The 18,869-nt window shown below is 40.5% G+C and overlaps 1 protein-coding gene across 12 annotated transcripts in view; it reads left to right on the top strand.

Annotated features, from left to right (window-relative positions):
• Positions 1-18,869, top strand: part of Trpm3 (transient receptor potential cation channel subfamily M member 3) — a 903,922-nt gene that overhangs the window by 717,615 nt on the left and 167,438 nt on the right. For all 12 annotated transcript variants that reach the window (XR_007830652.1, XM_051146249.1, XM_051146245.1 and 9 more), the window contains one exon: positions 1,386-1,560. Coding sequence is in view for 11 of the 12 variants with exons in the window: in XM_051146249.1 (XP_051002206.1) it covers positions 1,386-1,560 (175 nt within the window). In the remaining variant the exon portion in view is untranslated. The remainder of the gene's footprint in view (positions 1-1,385; positions 1,561-18,869) is intronic.

Genomic DNA, 18,869 nt, shown 5'->3' on the forward strand with positions numbered 1-18,869 from the left:
TTCTCATTAGAGAGCACAGTAAAGAACTCACAGACTCCTACCTTGACCACAGTCCTTCTCTCTACACATTTTAGATGGAGATTCAAAACAGTTCCTATTCATGTGCCACCAGCATTTTGGCCCCTTCCTTTAAGATTAAAATCAAACTGTGAAAAAAAATCTATCATCTGTGACTTAGAGTGTGTAAGACCCCATGAGACTGGTGCACTCATGTTTTAGAAGGAAAACAAGTCACATAAGTCAAATAAAATCTCTTAACAATTGAGCAAAAATCAAATCTCAGACTATTATTTGTCCCTGGGAAGCAGTTTTATGATACAAGATAAAACGATAGCCAAAGGACAGAGGACTCAGATGGTCAAAGTTTTGGTCTTGTTTTCCTTTGAAAAATTCATATTTACAGAGGTGCCATAGAATTTCAATTGTGTCCTTTGTAAGAACACATTTATATACACCATAAAATTAACTCATTTTTATGTTGTTCAGTTTAACCCTGGTGATACTTAAGGTATCACTTTAAGATAAATTGAATCCAAGGCTCATCACTTCTCTCATGGACATTGGTTCTCAAGGCTTCTTTTTAATACATTAGATTGACTCACACACATGATGCTTACATTACAGGAATTTTTACATGAAAATTATAACGCTTTGTGGCTTAAAAGAAACAGCTTAAATGTTTTACGAGATATTTCTGAATCCCCTTGATTCAACGGAATGCAACAAATGTGTAGTGGGTACCATCCTGTCCCTGGCACCTTACTCAATAGTGCAGAATGCAGTTATGCAGAGAATCATCTGTCCAAAGAGGTGACCTTTTATGATGGTGGTGTTGCTGAGAGCTGCACATAAGCCCATAAGGCAGTCCACGGTGGATCCAACCAGCCTTTCCTGGCTTTTATGTTTCATTTTTGTTTTAAGAAAAGAACTATTTAGACACTTCTGTGGTGACCAGGAAGTTAGAAAATTTTAACTTCCAATTTTTCACACAGAGAACTGAACGGCTAGATAGATAAGACGCTGCTTGCAATCAGAGTACGGCTTCTAACATTTTGATGGCTGGCCTAGTCTTTCCTGTTAGCCACGCCCCTTTTTCATGTACCCTAGTTTCTCAGGTGTAAAGTGGGCTAATCTCTCCCTTTTATGAGTTATGGGGATCACACAAAGTAATGCAAAGTCATGCGGACTCTCTGGGGGGGTGGGAATTCTACTAACAAGCTTCCTACAAATGTCACTCAGTATTTTAACCCTTCATATCTCATTGCCTCCCCCCGTGCTCAGTAATTTTAGTTTATGCTTTTTTTTTTCTCTTTTTGTTTATTTGGTTTGCTGGCTTTGTGTTCTTTTCTCTTTTTTTTCCCTTTTCTTTTCCTTTTTTAATGCAGGAATCGGTCAGGGGGTTCCAGTGGTGGCGCTCATAGTGGAAGGAGGACCCAACGTGATTTCAATTGTTTTGGAATACCTTCGAGACACCCCTCCTGTACCAGTCGTGGTCTGTGATGGGAGTGGACGGGCATCTGACATCCTGGCCTTTGGGCATAAATATTCAGAAGAAGGAGGGTAAGTAAATTGCCAGGCCCCATGGTAGATGCCTGAGTACAAAGCTTGTGTTTAAACCTTGAGAAAAAAGGACATTGGAGCATGTTCACTACAGTTCAACCAAGACCTCACATCCTAACCAGCTATGAACAATTATCTAAATAGTTACTGTGGGATGGTCTAGAGGAAGAACAGAGGACAACATCTAATGCCCCCAGAGAGTAGGAAATCCATGAGTGCTACACTGAGATCATGCTAGCAATAAAGGCGGGGGGAGAGGGAAGGAAGTAAAAGGATGTGTTCTTTTATCTTCACTTCTCCTTCCTGCTTTATCTCGCAAGGAAGGAGAGGTGGGTACTGGGTTATGAAACACATAAAATCTGGGCAATGGTGCAGGGAAACCTCTGAAATAAGCTGGGTACCTTCTAGACATAAGTCTAAGCACCCTCATGGCAAGCTACTATAAACACATTTGCCAGACTACGCTACCAGGTACTTCTATAGTGGCCTGGAAGGCAAAACCCCTGTAATTGGTAACAGCTCTGGCGCTTTGTAATTTCCTTCCTGACTTCTCAACCCCTGTGCATTTTTCTTGGACTGCCAGCACTTACATGCTACTCTTTGACATCCAAAGCACCACCCCCCCTCCCTGGGAGGAGGTCTCTCCGCCTGTGGAATAGTAGAGTCCAAGCACCCTGGCAGATAATGCAAGTAATTTGAAACAAGGTATGACTGAGTTTAAGGAATACAACCAGGAGGAGTCACTTAGCCTTTGCTTTTGGTTGATGTTAGTTTGGGGATTTTTGTTGTTGTTGTTTATTTTTGATAATTTCATATGAAGAGCTACAGATAGTCAGTGGCTGCTGAAGAGGAAAAATATCATTCATCTCCAGGGACGAGGCCTCTGATTGGTTAGCAGATCCCTAGTGGTCAGTCCTAAACATAAACATAAACAACAAAAACCTTTCTTACTCAATTTTCCTAGCACGTAGTTAGAATGGCAAAGAAATTCCACAGGAGATGGAGCCTTTTATAAATATAGAATAGGGATCCAGTAGTGCCATGGACCGCACAGAACCTTGAGACATAACAAAGTACAACATGGAGTTGCCACCCTCAAGAGCTATTAATGAATGAGTCTAGTGAGCAGACAAGCATGCAACTACAGATGAGCTAACTCGGTGGGCGACACCTACTCCCTCCTCCACCTCTCTCCTCCCAAGTCCACATGTCAGCCAGTACCACCTCCGCTTTCCTTATCTTAACCCCTGGCCCTCCACTGAACCACTAAAACAGTGTTTGCCTGGTTCACCCTGGAATCAACATGTGTGACGTGGGGAGTCACGGAAGGCTGAGGGCTTCTAGCCTGGCACTGAATGCCCTGACTGATTTTATGCCTAGAGATTTGATAGTTCTAAAGCCATCCTATTTGAAGTTAAAGCTTACTCACTGGAAATTTTAATTAAGTTGCCTTCATTGTCTTCTTTGAGAGTAAGTACCGGTCCATTTTATTGCTGGGGATGTGAAAAGAGGACATTTTCCCAATGATCTTCATGTTGACTAACAAAGCCATGTTCAATAACGTTAACATTTTTTTTTATTAAGCATTTTACATAGTCCTCATCTCTTTAAATATAGCAATGTGTTTGTCTTGTCTGGAAAGAAACAGAGTCAGATAGCTTTGAGCTTCTGACTGCTGCTCCCAGGGTCTGCAGGTTGTTAGTCATCTACCCACAAGCAGCTACAGGGTTGCATTTGGACTGCAGGTTTTCTTTTCCTTCTTACAAAACAAAAGAAAAAGGAAGGCATTCTCTAGTGTTTCTGGTTATCTGAGGCTATGCCCAGTGACAGCCAGAGTCCATTGCCTATTATTTATCATTGCTTTAGGCTGTCTGCATTGAACATATCAAAATCTCTCATAAAGGCTTACTCTCTTGCAATTTTAAATTTAATTAGATAACCTCTGAGAATTTCTGTTTAAATATGTGAGAAAAGTTATGCATTTTAGAGTTAGGAGAGGCACTTAATCTAATAGAGTGGAAATTAAACATTTTAAGTCCACACAGTTCATGAGCTCAGACTGCCATTCCATCTAGCAAAATTTGTTGAGGACTGTTTGGTGCCGGGTGCTTCTGTCCCTCTCAGAAGTGCCTCAATGATTCCTTTAAACATTTAAGTGCAAAAAAACAAAAACAAAAAACAAAAACAAACAAACAAACCAAAACATTTAAGTGCACAGAAGTTAATCTTTTCTGTTATTATATTTAATTTTCCATTACCATGTATATTCCTAACATGCAAACCCCAGTGCATTATGTATAATCTTGTGTCCAAGTTATGATTCCTCTTCTCATGTGGGTTCTTTCCCATCCTCACCCATCCTGATTGTGCACATCTGGGAGGCACTGAGTCAAGACCCAGCACTAGGAAGACAGAGGCTGGCAGATATCTATGTGTTTGAAACCAGCCTGGTCTACAAAGCAAGCCCAGGACAGCCAGGGCTGTTACATAGAGAAACCCTGACTCAAAAAAATAATATATATATATATAGCACTTTTAATTACACCTGGAATTCTTAGTTCTAACTCTTTTATAATCTAAGTATTTAAAAATCGCAGTCTATATAGGATCTACATAAATGTGAGCCATGGCCAGTTATCAAAGAACATGATGTCACTCATATAATCAGCACGGAGCCAAAGAATTAAATATTACCTATTTCGGGAGGGTTTTGAAACTTTCAAGTTGTTCTGAGATACTTACAATGTTTACCATGAATAGAAACCTGGAGGGGAGTCTTGAATGTCTGTGTGTCAGTACATGTAATCAAACACAAAGAGATGCTCTGCACAGGGTTAGGATGAAAACATACCCTCTCAGGAGAATGATGATAGATTTATTGTGATAAAGTGAAGTCAAGATGTGTCTGTGTACCACCTGAATAAGTGCCAGGACTAAACATGCCTGTTTAACCTGACAAGAAATTGTTTAACACATGTGCATGCAATTTAAAGTCATTTATAAAGAACAGTATTCTGTAACAGCGTACCATCTTTACATGAGAAAAAAATTGGAAAGCATGGGCCTAGCTAGCCTTCATTCACCAGGAAGGCTTTCTTCTTTGATTTTCAGAATCCAATGGAGTTGAACATTCTGCTACATACATATAAAAGTAAATGTGCCACTGCCCAAATAAAATTAGATATATGGAGCATACATGCCCTAATTACAAATCTTTTATTTCAGACAAAATTAATATTCTTACTGCTTTGTTTCACCTTGGGGATTAATTTAAATGTTTAAGTTAATTTCATTTGTGGGTTGTTAAACAATTGAGGTCCAAGGGGCTATGGGAGTGTACCTTCAACTAACGTAACTCTTTGTTTTATAATCTTAGAGAAATGACCTTTTCTTCCCTTACATTGTCATCTTTGTGACCTTTCTAGCTTGTCATTCAGCTCCTTTCTAAGAATATGAATTGGAAAGACAATACTTTGGAAGTAAATTATAATTGGCAAAACTGATTATCTTCTCTGAATGAGATTGCTTGAGATAGAAGCAGACAGACTGTGTCTATCACAGCGCAAATGGGCTTGAATAAACTAGGAGACAATCTCGCAATGAAATGCTTTTTCTGTATGTGGTGCTAAAAAATCAAATTAAATTTTATATTTTGTCGTTTCCCTCCTTATCCGTTCTGTGACATGTGGTACCTGGATGAAATGGCCCAAGTCCATATTTCTCTTATTGTCACAATGTGTTTTCTGTTTACCTGTCAGAGTTCAGGGTGAATCAGGGCACCCTTCCCCCATAATTCACTCCATTGCACTAGAATATTTCTAAAACTTGATTCCTAACCACAAATGATTACAAATTCCATAAACACAAATATCGGTACTACTAAGAACTGTTAGATTTAATTACCTAGGATTTTTAGTGCAAACTCCTCACTTGCTCATGTTTGATTAAGCAGATGAACAGCATTGCCTGGTGTCTGCAACACCTTTCATGGTGCGCTTCCTCATGTTGAAACCAGACATGCCTTTGACTGATCATTGTCAACCTCGTCTCGGGCTGCAGAGAAATGGTACCTAGCTTCTTCATTTGTCATGCAATGAACATGTACCTGGCAATGCACAACGTCAGCATAAGAACGCCATCTAAGCACATGTGTGCTCTGGGTCAGTGTCCCTCACGCAGCACAGTTTTATGACCAATTATGTATAGTTTGTGGTTTTGTCCAAAAAATATACCTGAATTTACCACATTTTAGATACTCTGGAAAACAAGCAGAACTATCTAATAGCTCCAAAAAATAACATGCCTTAAATTGTTTAAATAATTTGTTCATGACTATTGAGAAATTATCAGTAAGGCATATACCATTCACGTTATAATTGGGGACTGACTATAAGGAACATGTGAAAACTGTCTTACTCTTGGGAGTAGAAGAAAAGTGTGTGTGTGTGTGTGTGTGTGTGTGTGTGTGTGTGTGTTGAAACAGCTAGGTGTTGTGGTAGGGGTGTGATGGGTGTTAGGGGACATGTCGGGTGTGTGTGTGTGTGTGTGTGTGTGATATGTGTGAATGTGGAGGGGGTTGGGAGCATATCTGGTAGGGAAGGGATGAATATGAGGAAATGTATTTGGTATAGGTAAGAGGGTAGCTATTGGGTGAGTGGCATGGGAAAGGTGTGAGGGAATATGATCTTTGTATGTGCATTTTAAAAATCTGAGACTTTTCTGCTTAAAGAGAATTTAATAAGAATTCTCATGAGTTCATTTGTTAGTTTGTTTGTTTTCCTTGCTGTTAGCCATTCTTTTTATAAATTAAAAATAAATGTTTTTTTTTTTAATCAGTTAGGACAGAGGCATGAGAACATCAACTAACTATGAAAAGAGAAAACTACATTGCATGGTTTGCAATTATGACTGCAAATTTCTCTCAGAAATGTGAAGAATGTTTGCCTCCAAATAAACATGCTATGTCCAAAGACAAGAGAAAGTCACCAGAAAATCAGGCATTATTAGGAAGCCAGGAGCAGTCGGTATTCCCTAGGGTGTGCCATTCTGTGCAGCGATCACACATGCTTATTCTTGCTGCTTCAGAGATGCCCCTCACACTGGAGGATGTCAAAGCCCTATCATTTTTCCTGTATTACTTCCTGCAGAAAGTAATTGATCTCGATGACCCAAACCCCAGCATGATATAGACATAATTGGAATGTCAGGGAAGAAAGAAAGAAACTGATGTCAACCATGCTGATTACATGTCCATTTTAGTTTTTGTTAGTTTCATCCACCTCATCTCTTTTCTAGAATTTTCTATAAGATGTCCTTTTTCACTTTTCTTGAAAGAAGTAGAAACATCAGAAACAAAGAATAGAAGTGATTTTACTGTTAATAGGTACTTCATAAATGCTGCCGTTTACAGAACTATGTGCATAGAACTGTTGGAAAATGAAAAAAGCGTAGATTTGGCTTTCAGAGACACTGTAATGACTATTCAAGTACATGACTACAGGGTTACATGGGCTCTGATAAGGACATAGTGCTAAAACAGCAGAGGATAAAACACCAGTGGGATATTCCCAATAAGGGTGCTACAGTATGTAAATGTCAATTGTCCACAAATGCCAGTATAACCGTTCTACTCCTTTCTCCTCCCCCTTCCCATCAAAAACCGTGTTTAAACTGAGTGTCAGCCTAGACGGTAGAAGAAAATGGGCTCTCTGCCTAAACAACTCCAAAAAATGAAAATCAAAGAAACTGATAGAGGAGACTATTTTTGTTGTTGTTGTCATTTTTGAGGCTGATCTTAAACTCTGAATCCTCCTGCTTGAGCCTCCTGCAAGCTGGGATTACAAGCATGCATTACCACAAGTGGTCAAGGAGAGAAATTCTTAGTAGTAGTAGTAGCGTGTGTGTGTGTGTGTGTGTGTGTGTGTGTGTGTGTGTGTATGAGACTAACTTCATTTCTATACTTAATTCAAAGTATTAAATGTAATAAACGTTTTGTAAAATAACTGACAATATTTGTTCATATATAATTTATATGTAAACACCTATATCTATACATACATATCCAAATGATTTAATTGAAAACTTAAAAGTCTGATAACATGAGTTTTCAGATTAACCAATTACTGGGTACTTTCTGATGCTTGCTTTAGGTACTGTGGGTGTTGGGAAAACATAATTTCTTCCATGGGCGAGTATGCAGTCTCATGTACACAAATATAACAGTTCTCAATGTAATATTCCTGAGTTCTGAGGTGGCAGAAGGGACCACAGACAGAGCATCACTATCAGTTTTCTATGAGGAATATAAAGGTACAGATACACAGTTAACCTTGGCATAGCACCCACATTCTATTGGCTAGAACAACTCTGTTTATTTAAGAAAGTACAGAGTATAATAAAACTTTGCTCTGACAGGTGGCTGTTAAATCTCTCCATGCTGCGTCAACATGGGGAAGATGAAGCATTGATTTTAAAACAATGTTCTCAAGCATGAAGAAGGAAATACCATGAAGGGGAAAGGTTTTATTGATCTAAGTTAGCCAGCCAGCTCCTGACATTAAATATGCTTTAAAATTGCTCAACTCTTGGCTCACAAGGAAACTGTGTCACTGAACATAAAAAGCCAACATCATCGGAAAGTATCTATCTGGCCAAACCATTATTGGAGAGAACTCTTTTTAGAGAACTCTGTCCTGCAGTTGCCAGAATGCTAGTCAATGCTGGAGAAGATTTCAAAACTATCTACTAACCACACCCCTTTAGAAACTGATTTGGGGGGATCAGAGGCAGAACTCAACTAGCTGTTTAAAACCAGAAACCCAGATAGTCCCAATGAGAGTAACCTACATACCTTACTTAATCCAACAAGAATAACCCATGCACTCCACTTTAAGAATCTGATTTAGAGCGGGTGTGGTGACACACGCCTTTAATCCCAGAACTCAGGAGGCAGAGGCTGGCAGATCTGTGTAAGTTCAAGGCCAGCTGGTCCACATAGCCAGTTCCAGGCCAGCCAGATCTACACAAAGAAATCCTGTCTCGAACCCACCAAACGAAAATCCCCACTTACTCAACATCTATGTGTCAGGAGTAGTTCTAGGCATTTTCCACACAGGACCTTTTGAGCTACAAACACCAACCTTAAGAACATACTCCGTGAGTTTGAGTCCAGCCTAGTCTACAAAGAGAGTTCCATGACAGCCAGGGCTGTTACACAAAGAAATTCTGTCACAAAAAAAAAAAAAAAAAGGAAAGAAACTTAGTTAGTTAGTTAGTAGTTAGTTTTAGCCAGATGCTGTGGTGCACATCTATAATCCCAGCACTCAAGGAGACAGAGGCAGGCAGATCTCTGTGAGTTCAAGGCCAGCCTGGTCCACAAAGCGAGTCCAGAACAACCAAGACTACACAGAGAGACCCTGTCTCGAACAAACAAACAACAAAAACAAAGAAGCTGATTTGGATCATATGAAGATCAGATTTCTTCTCTGATACATCTACTGTTTTCCAAAGCAGCTTCCTCGATCTCTGCTCCTGTCACATATTCTCTTCAAGTCACCATGCCATTGTCACAGGCCCTCTGCAACTGCTACCACACTTGGTCTTCAGAGCCCAGTTGAATTGAAAAGTGTATTGACCTTGATTTACCTCTTACCCTAGCTGTGTCTGGTTCTAAATATCTATCTGGTTTGAAAATCCTCCCAAACAAGACTATTTTATCATTAAAATACTCATTTTTATATGACTTTTAGCTTAGGACTTTAATGTACATAGATTTCTTAAGAACATCTTTGTCATTCATTTCCTCTCTTTTACAAATTATTGGGTTGGTTTTTTTTTTTTTTTTTAAGTTGGAATTCTCAACATTTTCATGTAAGTGTGCATCATAATTTGTTGTGATATCCCCTCTTGCTTTCTTCTCCTGGACTCACTGTCACCGCTCTGATGGGTTCTCCTCAAGGTATATTCTGACTAGTGAAAACATATGGCTGATTTTAAAAGGTAGGCAATAAGAACAGCAGTACTGAAAAGGAAATGCTCTGGGTGACTGCAAAGTTATAGATAGTAGGACAAGCATTACATCAGTATGGATGCCATCCCATCTCACTTATCTTTGATTTAACAGTAATCAAGAATTGCTATAGTCCCAACCTCCCATATGCTTAGGTTTCACCTTTTAAAGATAAGTATTTTTATTAAGTTTTTGAGAATTTCATTCACTGTATCTTGATCAAATTCACCCCAACTCCTCCCCTAATTACTCCCAGATCAACCCTTACCTCCCCTCTCCCACAATTTTGTGTCCTTTTTATATTTTAATTATCTGTCAACTCCAATTTGTGCTGTCTATATGCTCATGGTGTGAGGCTATCTTCTGGAGCATGTTTAGGCTACCAGAGGCCGAATCCTTATAGAAAATTAATTCCTATCCCAGAAGCCAGCAGCTGCCATAGCTCCACAGTTAGGGATCAGGGGTCACAAATCTCTTCCCAATCAATTCTAGAATGTTAACCACCTTGATCTTATACAGTCTTGTGTAGGCTACCATGGCTGCTATGAGTTCATGAGTGCAGCAGTCCTATCATGTCCAGACAGGACAGTACCGTTTCACTCCAGTCCTCTCTCCTCTCTGACCTCTAGCTCTTAAAATCTTCTGCCCACTCTTCTAGCAAATGTAGAGAATTGACTGTGGAGAGCTCTGCTGCAAATGGAGCATCTATTTATCATAGCCCCTGCCCAAGGCTGCGGGTGCTCACTTATTTAAAGCTGCCAACTGCATTCTCGGTTGAGTCTCATGTAGAATTGCAATCTACAAAACAATCAAGATGTGGATTTATTCTACTACAACTGGAAAGGAATAGCTGGACTTGTGGTTAGCAAATAAGTTGCCGTACATCGGAGTCGCCCGTAGGGCATCGTAAATTGCTAGGCAGGGCGGGTAGACTCAGCGATCTGCTGTACATCATGGGAACTATATTTAATAGCATAAATACTTGGAAAAATAATAACGGAATGAGTTAAAATATTCTTATACAGGGCTAGAAAGATGGATCAGCAGCTAAGAGCACTGACCACTCTTCCAGATGACCCAGGTTCAAATCCCAGCATCCACATGGCAGCTCACAATTCTATAAAACTCTGAGATGTGACACCCTCACACAGACATACATGCAGGCAAAACAACAATGCGCATGAAGTAAAACTAAGTAAAAATTAAAAACAAAACAAAAAGTATTCTTGTACAAAAAGCATCTAGCTTAGTTCATATACTAAGCTTAGATTCACCAAGTATGTGTGTGTTCAATAAATACACACAAACTTTATTTACAAATGTGATGTAGAATTTAAAATAAGAAAAACCAACAACAAAGCACACAGATTACTAGACTCCACACCTAGATTCCATCATTTTATACATTTGGTTGAAATTTGCACATTAGAGAAAGAGAAGAAGTTGATGCTGTCAGTCCAGGGGACCAGGCATTTAGAGATATTTTCCCAGAATCTCCCCCTGTCTGCCTGGCTTCACTCACTAAGGCACTCTTGGGCAGCTCTAAAGATCATCTTCAAAATATCAGGAAGTACTATTAAAAAGCTAATCAAAGACTAGTAATGCTTAGGTCAACTCTACATTCCTTTGCATGGACTCAAGCTCTCTGCCTCAGGCCTCAGCTTCCCTCTAGAGCATCTTCCTAATGCTGAGACCCTTTAATACAGTCCCTCATGTTATCAAGACACCCAACCAAGAACTTATTTTAATTGTTACTTCATAACTGCAATATTGCTACTGTTATAAATCATAATGTAAATATCTGATATGCAGGATAGCTGATATGCCCCAAAGGGATCATGGCCCCCAGTCAAGAGCCATTGCTCTAGAGCCAGCTCTCACATCATGAACTTTCTCTCACCCTACAACTCACCTCAACTATCTTCCCCAGTCTCAAGCGCATAATATCCTGCTGTCATGAGCCTCTCAATCTTACAAAGAGATTGACAAATGCACCTTTTTTATCTAATTTATTTTTAAATTTTTTCCTCTTAAGTTTTAATAGGAACTCTCATTAAAAGTTGCTTAAATGCATCAAAATCCACAAGCACCTTTAAATTTTATATTAAGGCGCTATTGATAAAATAACCTTATGGGGCAGGAGAGCAGGAGAGATGGCTAATGGTTAAGAGCACTGGTTGCCCCTCCAAAAGACCCAGGTTCAATCCCTAGTACCCACATGGTGGCTCATAACTGTAGTCAAGTTCCACGGTACCAACACCCTCTTCTGGCCTCTGTGGGCACCAAGCACACAAGTGGTACACAGATATATATGCAGGCAAAACACACATACACATAAAATAAATAAATGTACAAATAAATACATAAATAAAATGGCCTCAGATTTAATTCCTGTCCTTTAGGAGAAGACAGTTCTGAGGCATCTTAAGGGACCTTTGACCCTGCAGCTCATGCTATGCTGGGTTAACCTGCTACCAGTGGCACCAATAATAATATATATCTGGAATGTTCTTCTCAGACTCAGCCCAGAATCGACGCGGAGTTCTCAGTTTAATCATGGGCCAGAGCATTTCATATTGCTGTATTCTGCACTAAAAGCCTGCAATAAAGCTCTCCTTGGCAGAAAAGAGGTGAAATGCATTGAAAGTAGGATTTGATGATACATGTACTAATCTTGCCAAAAGAAACAACAAAGGAAATGAACAGAACCCCTCCATTTGGTTCCAGTAGAGCCTTTCCTGCATCACTAGGTGGACATGTTCATGGGCTGGTTTATGTAAAACAGCTCTTCATTCAAAAGGAAAGTTTTATGGGTCTTGAATAAGCACTAAGGGACCTATTGCTATAAGTCTGTGACAGTTATGAGTCAATGTCTGGGGAACAGGTCTGACATTTGGATTTCTGTAAGCCTGTGATCATCTTAGTTTTCATCATCTGATGGTGTGTTTCAGTTGTAATATTCCTAGTAAGGGAATCACAAGCCATTTTTCCTCTTGGGTGTCAACTCGCATCCATTGGTGACAGCTTCCTAAAATGCACTGAGAATGACTTTGAGGCTACGTCTGGGCTCAGATGAAAGGACAGAGTATGAAGGGTTAACAATGAAACTGGACAAAGAGAGGACCTTATACTCAATGTGCTGTGAATGCCTACTCTGGGACTTGAATGAAGTGAAAGTCTTAAAAGTGCCCTCACATTTGTAGACAAGTAACGAGTAGTGTAGTGAATTATCTAAGCAATGAGAAGAATACGAACCCATTACCTCAGAGACACTTGGGATAAAGAAAGCAGTCGCTTTTGCTCAATATGCCAAAACATACCATGTTCAATCACCTGGCTGTATAAGAATCTCCATATAAGCATAAGGCATGGGAGACAAAGGACCAGAAACAATTCGTTACTGTGAACAAGTTGGAAATGGAATGAGATACATGTTGACTACCCAACTTACTATACGTAGGAATTAGGGGCTGGAGAGATGGCTCAGCAGCTACGTGCACTTGCTATTCTGGCAGGTGACAGGTTTCTGTTCTCAGCAACCACATGGTGGCTCACAACTGCCTTTAACTCCAGTGCTAGTGCCCTTGTCTGGCCTCTTCTGGTACCAGGAACACACATGGTACACATAGATATTTGTAGGCAAAATGCTAATACACATAAAATATGTTGTTTGAAAGTTTTTAAGTAAGGAATTAGTCCATCATAGAATATGTAACAAAATAGAGAAAGGTTGCATTTCCCACCATCTGAAAGAATATAGGGTGAGAAGACATAATCTGACAAGCCACATAGAGATACAATGTAGCATTTCTCTTCCTGGCACTTCTGCCTCATCTCCAACAACATGCTTAACACCCTGGAGCTAATTTTATATATAAATATGTGTATATCCCTTATATATTTTTGCAAAGCTTCTGTATGCAAGAATTTGATCCAAATATATTATTTTGTAATGTGAGATAGTTATGATATTGATCCCATTGTCAAAAATAAGAAAATGTAGAATGAAAAAGTCATACCCTTCGCTAACTTCCTGCTGGTAACACCATGGTCTCCCCCAGGCAGGCTGGGACTGGAATCACACTCTTAGCACCCATGCCATATTGCACCCTAGGAAGGTGGCACACTAACTACAGGAGGCTGGTTTTGCTCATCCCAGGGCTCAGTTATTTCAGACAAGAAGTAGAAGGCATCCAACTTTCTCATTCTCTCACATGCTAGTTAACTTCTCCTTTGAATAAATCTTGAGCATTTGGTGTATAGCCATTGAAGGTGTGTCCACAGCTGGGCCTCCCCAGGGATTCCATATACTCCTTAAGCCAGCTCTGAGCCTGACTTTGATGTAGTGCCTAAAACAATAAAATTCGCGCCATTCTCCTAGCCTGCCTATGGGTCGTTTTCACTGATCGGTTTTACTTGGAATGAACTCAAAGGATATTTGCTTGCCTTACAGTTTTGGCAGAAACTCTGCCTGGCCATGTGGCAGTTGCTGTATTCCTTGGACTGCTTCCTTTTTACTCCTGAGCACACTCACAGCCACAAGCAAAGGGAGGAAAGGAAATGATACACACAAAGCCAGCGCTTGCACTTAGATGTCCTACTATCCCTAGCCCAAGTTGGAACCTTTGCCAATGCTGTTAACCTCAAGAGCTATGCTGTCCAACAGAACTTCCTGAGATGACAGAGTTTGCCATCCATCAAACATACCCTGAGCATTTGGGTTATGGTTAAGAAATTGAATTAAATTGAAATGCTCCCTCACAGCTAATGACAACGACACTGGATACCTCAGTTCTTCATTTCTGCAGTGGGTTTTTAACCAAACTGGAAGTGTTTGAATTCTGATAGATTTCCAGTGTTAGTTGACATTTTTAAATATTATTTGAAAAATATATTTTGGAATAACTATTCTAGTTTAAGCACTATTGCAGGCACTTGCAAAATCGTACAAGGGAAACAAAAGGACAAAATTTCCTACCCTTGTGAGGCTTACAGTCTAGCAAATTTAGATGAATTTTTTTTTTTTAAAGGCATTTTAAAAGGTGACATGTGAAGGACAGTGAAGAATTATGGGATCAACACAAAGACAGAGTAGAAATGCCTCCTCTCATCACCATGTTGGCACTCTGGGGCAGAAAGAGGAAAACACAAATACATAGGTAATGGAGCATGCCATCCGAGCAGCAGCCAAGGAGCTTAGAGTCCAGCTCCATCTTAACCTGCCTTAGGAACAGCCACCTGAAAAAAGACAGAGTATGAACCTTGTTCTTAGCATTCACTTGCTGTTCTCAAGCCCACCGAGTCACTCACTTTACTACGTATATCTGTTTCTTCTATGTTACCTTATATGGCCCCATATTATAGAATCCATGGAAGAGAGTTTAGTAGGAAATGGTCCCTCTCTGGTTAGCACTAATGAAACTTCTCAGAGAGTACACTGTCCCACCAGTGTGGATATGCCATGCCGTATAACAGGCAGTTATGATCTACCTCACTAAGTAGATCTACCTTACTAAGTAGCTAGAACCCTCAGGAATAGCCCAGATGAACATTTTCTTCCAGGCTACACATTAAACCAAGATCGGATTGCGATCTTTCTTAATTAACAGAAGCCACTTTGTAGCGAGGTTTGATTTTCAGTGACAAAACAAGTAGCCAACCTGTCTGAGCATTCCATCCAATCTGTATCTGCTTTCTATCTATCTAGAAAGCGCAACAGAGTTGCTCATAGAGATTCCAATTGTTGAGTATTTATGTATCTTTCCATTAATTAAAAGGAACTTTGAGCATCTGATAAAAATGAGAAATTGCATTGGAAGCAATGGATTCCTGAAGTCACGTTACTGAATCTCCTCGTACATTGACTAAAGAATAGCCTCACGTGTATAACAGAAGGTAACACCTGCATCCGGCCATTTAAACAAATCATAGGCTCTTCATCAATACACTGATGCAGCCCACATGGAGCTTAGCATAATTCATTATGAGATTCTGCTCTCCTTTCTTGTCTTTCTAACCCTGCTGGCTCTCACAAACTGGGTACTTTTAAGGAAGTCAGTTCACTTCTACAGAACTCACATTTTTTTCCCTGCATAAAATAAAGTTGTATCATTCCTTTATTCCAAGTTCAAGTCCCTCCAACAGAATCATCAGATAGGACCCTTTCTGGAAAATAGAGGCTTTGGAAGTATCAAAATCTGAAAACTAGGGTTGGGGGTGGGTATAGTCACATGAGTTTTGATCCCCATTTGTTTGACTTTGAAATGACATAAAACTAATCCCCGGAGATCTTCTCATCACCAACCTATTTCCATATCATCTTGATGAATATGATCCTAGGCGTTCCCTGTGGAAAATCTGGCTAAGAGACTTTCCCCATTGAAAGCCTGGCTAAGTGGCTTTCCCCCCATTGAAAGCCTGGCTAAGGGGCTTTCCCCCCATTGAAAGCCTGGCTAAGTGGCTTTCCCCCCATTGAAAGCCTGGCTAAGGGGGCTTTCCCCCCATTGAAAGCCTGGCTAAGTGGCTTTCCCCCCATTGAAAGCCTGGCTAAGGGGCTTTCCCCCCATTGAAAGCCTGGCTAAGTGGCTTTCCCCCCATTGAAAGCCTGGCTAAGGGGCTTTCCCCCCATTGAAAGCCTGGCTAAGTGGCTTTCCCCCCATTGAAAGCCTGGCTAAGGGGCTTTCCCCCCATTGAAAGCCTGGATAAGTGGCTTTCCCCCCATTGAAAGCCTGGCTAAGTGGCTTTCCCCCATTGAAAGCCTGGCTAAGTGGCTTTCAGTGGTGCTTTGCCTTCTCATTCCAAGACTTCTTTCATCCACCATGTTTAGAAATATTAGACTGTCTCTTCACCATATGATGGTTGTCATGCTAGTTGCCTTGTCTCAGCTCTGAGCTAGGTTTCTCTGGGGCTCCCTAAAGGTATGAAAGATTCTGAAATACTTAAAAATACCTATGTACAGGCGGGCAGTGATAGCACACACCTTTAATCCCAGCACACAGGAGGCAGAGGCTGGCAGATCTCTGTAAGTTCAAAGCTAGCCTGGTCTACATAGTAAGTTCCAGGCCAGCCAGACCTACACAAAGAAACCCCATGTCAAAACAAACAAACAAACAAACAAAAAGCCCCACTTACTCAACATCTATGTGTCAGGAGTAGTTCTAGGCATTTTTCACATGGGACCTTTTGAGCTACAAACACCAACCTTAAGACCATAGTAGGTCTATTAACAAATGTGGAGATAAAGTCATAAAGAGCTGAATAATCTGCCTCAGAGTTCTTAGGAGGAAAGAAGGAAAATGGATTCCAATGAGAGGCACCATATCAAAGTGATTTAATTTCATCACTTCATCTTCTACAGATTGTTTATTTTATATTTGATTTATGTATTTAATTTACTTATTGTGTTGACATTCATGTGATAAAATTACTTCCAGGTGCCAAAGCCAATAAGCTCTGTGTGAGGGAAACCACCTTGGTATCACTGAGACACTGGATGTCCTCAGATGGTGAACACTTTTATGAACAACTTCCCTAAGCAGTATGAGACTAAAACAATCTGCCCCCAATATAAACTGTGAAAAAGGGGTCAAATGTAGAACTAAAAGACAAAACAAATCAAACAAAATCTAGAAACAGATCCAAATGTAGGCTTTTTATCTGGGTGATCAATTCATTTCCAAGTACCCCGTGACTTAAAAAGACAGACACTGAAGCCAAGTCTTAGAAATGAATCTGATTGGAATTAAGGATGAAGCAATGCAGACTGTTGGAGGGTTAAACTCCGTAAGGTTTCTCCCACTTTCCCAAATTTAAGCCTGACGTCTAGGCCAAGACAAAGACAAGGTGATGAAAGCCCTCACACAGAGCGAGCAGCTAATTATTTGCTCTGCAAGTTCCCAAACATTCCTCTAGAGCTGACCTCGAGCCGTGCACTCATCTAGAACTGAAAGTACATGGAGAAGCAATGGCCCATTTCCCCACAGCATGAAGTACAGCATCAAATCTCAAGGGCTTCCAGGAATCTGGTTAGTAGTAATCAGAAATTGTCACACAGGAGGTGGGTTCAATTGAGGTTTAAATGGGCTTTGAGTAATAAGTTCAGGAGCAGAGAGCATTCCATGCAGCAAATAGAACAAGTTCCAGGGCACAGAGGCATGCAAGAGGCCAGTTGGCTTGGGAGGTTCTGTATTTATGGCAAATATATAAGGATAGCAGAGGGGAGCCTAGGTTAGTGAAGAGACCACAGATAACCTTAAATAACATACACAAGTTACGACGCCATCTAGCTATTGACAAGGAGCTATTGCATAATTTTAAGAATATTCTAGAACAGTCCTCTACAGAAGAGACATTTAACCAATATCATGGAGGATGGACTGGAGAAGGGTAGCAAAGAAGCCAATTAGCACTCCTTTATTCCTGCTGAGTAAGATAGGACAGATCCAAGACAAGGTCCGAGGAGTAAGGGTGAGCTGGGACAATATTTCAGAAAGTCGCGTCTCCCTGTGCTGCCATTTCTAATAGGGGCTGCTAAAGCCTGCAGGTGCTACTGTTGCTTTACCACTCCAAGTGGATCCCAAGGGGAAATAAAAACACTGAGGGGAACAACGGTGCATGGCAGTAACAGGCATCATCAGTACGGGGTGGTCGAATGAGTGAGTTAATAAGGGGAATGGATATGCAAAGGTCTGCATCGGGTGTTTGCAAAGCCCCATTCTAATAAAGCTTCACGAAATCGAAGTGTCTCAGTTTCCCAAAAGTGACAAAGCACTGGTGCTTGCTCGCGCTCTCTCTCTCTCTCTCTCTCTCTCTCTCTCTCTCTCTCTCTCTCTCTCTCCCCCTGCCCCCCCCCCCCCGCTCTCACAGGCCATTCTACTTAACAGAAAGGAATTCACCAATGACTCTTCCATAGAAAACCATCATACCAGGAAATGCTGGCATGAGGCATGCTGCACACCAGGCCCTTTGTGAGAATGAACTCATTTAATTCAGATGCCTATTAAAAAAATACTTTAATCACCTCCATGTTACATGTATAAAAAAGAATAAATAAGGGCTAAGTAATGCTTAAGCTTACATAGCCTGCAGGTGAGAGCCTCGTCACGGCTGTCCAGACTCTACAGATGGGCCTCACTGTTACTTGTGGCAACAGAATTATGGCATTTGGAAGAAAGTGGTAACTGTTACTGCAAAGAGGAGGACAAAATTAACTAAAGAACTAAGGGGCACTCATTGGGATTAGCATTCCTTATAACCTCATTTAAAAACAAATTTCAATGCCCTTTATATGACATTTAGGCAT

This window comes from Acomys russatus, chromosome 5, assembly GCF_903995435.1.
Source record: "Acomys russatus chromosome 5, mAcoRus1.1, whole genome shotgun sequence".
NCBI lineage: Eukaryota > Metazoa > Chordata > Mammalia > Rodentia > Muridae > Acomys > Acomys russatus.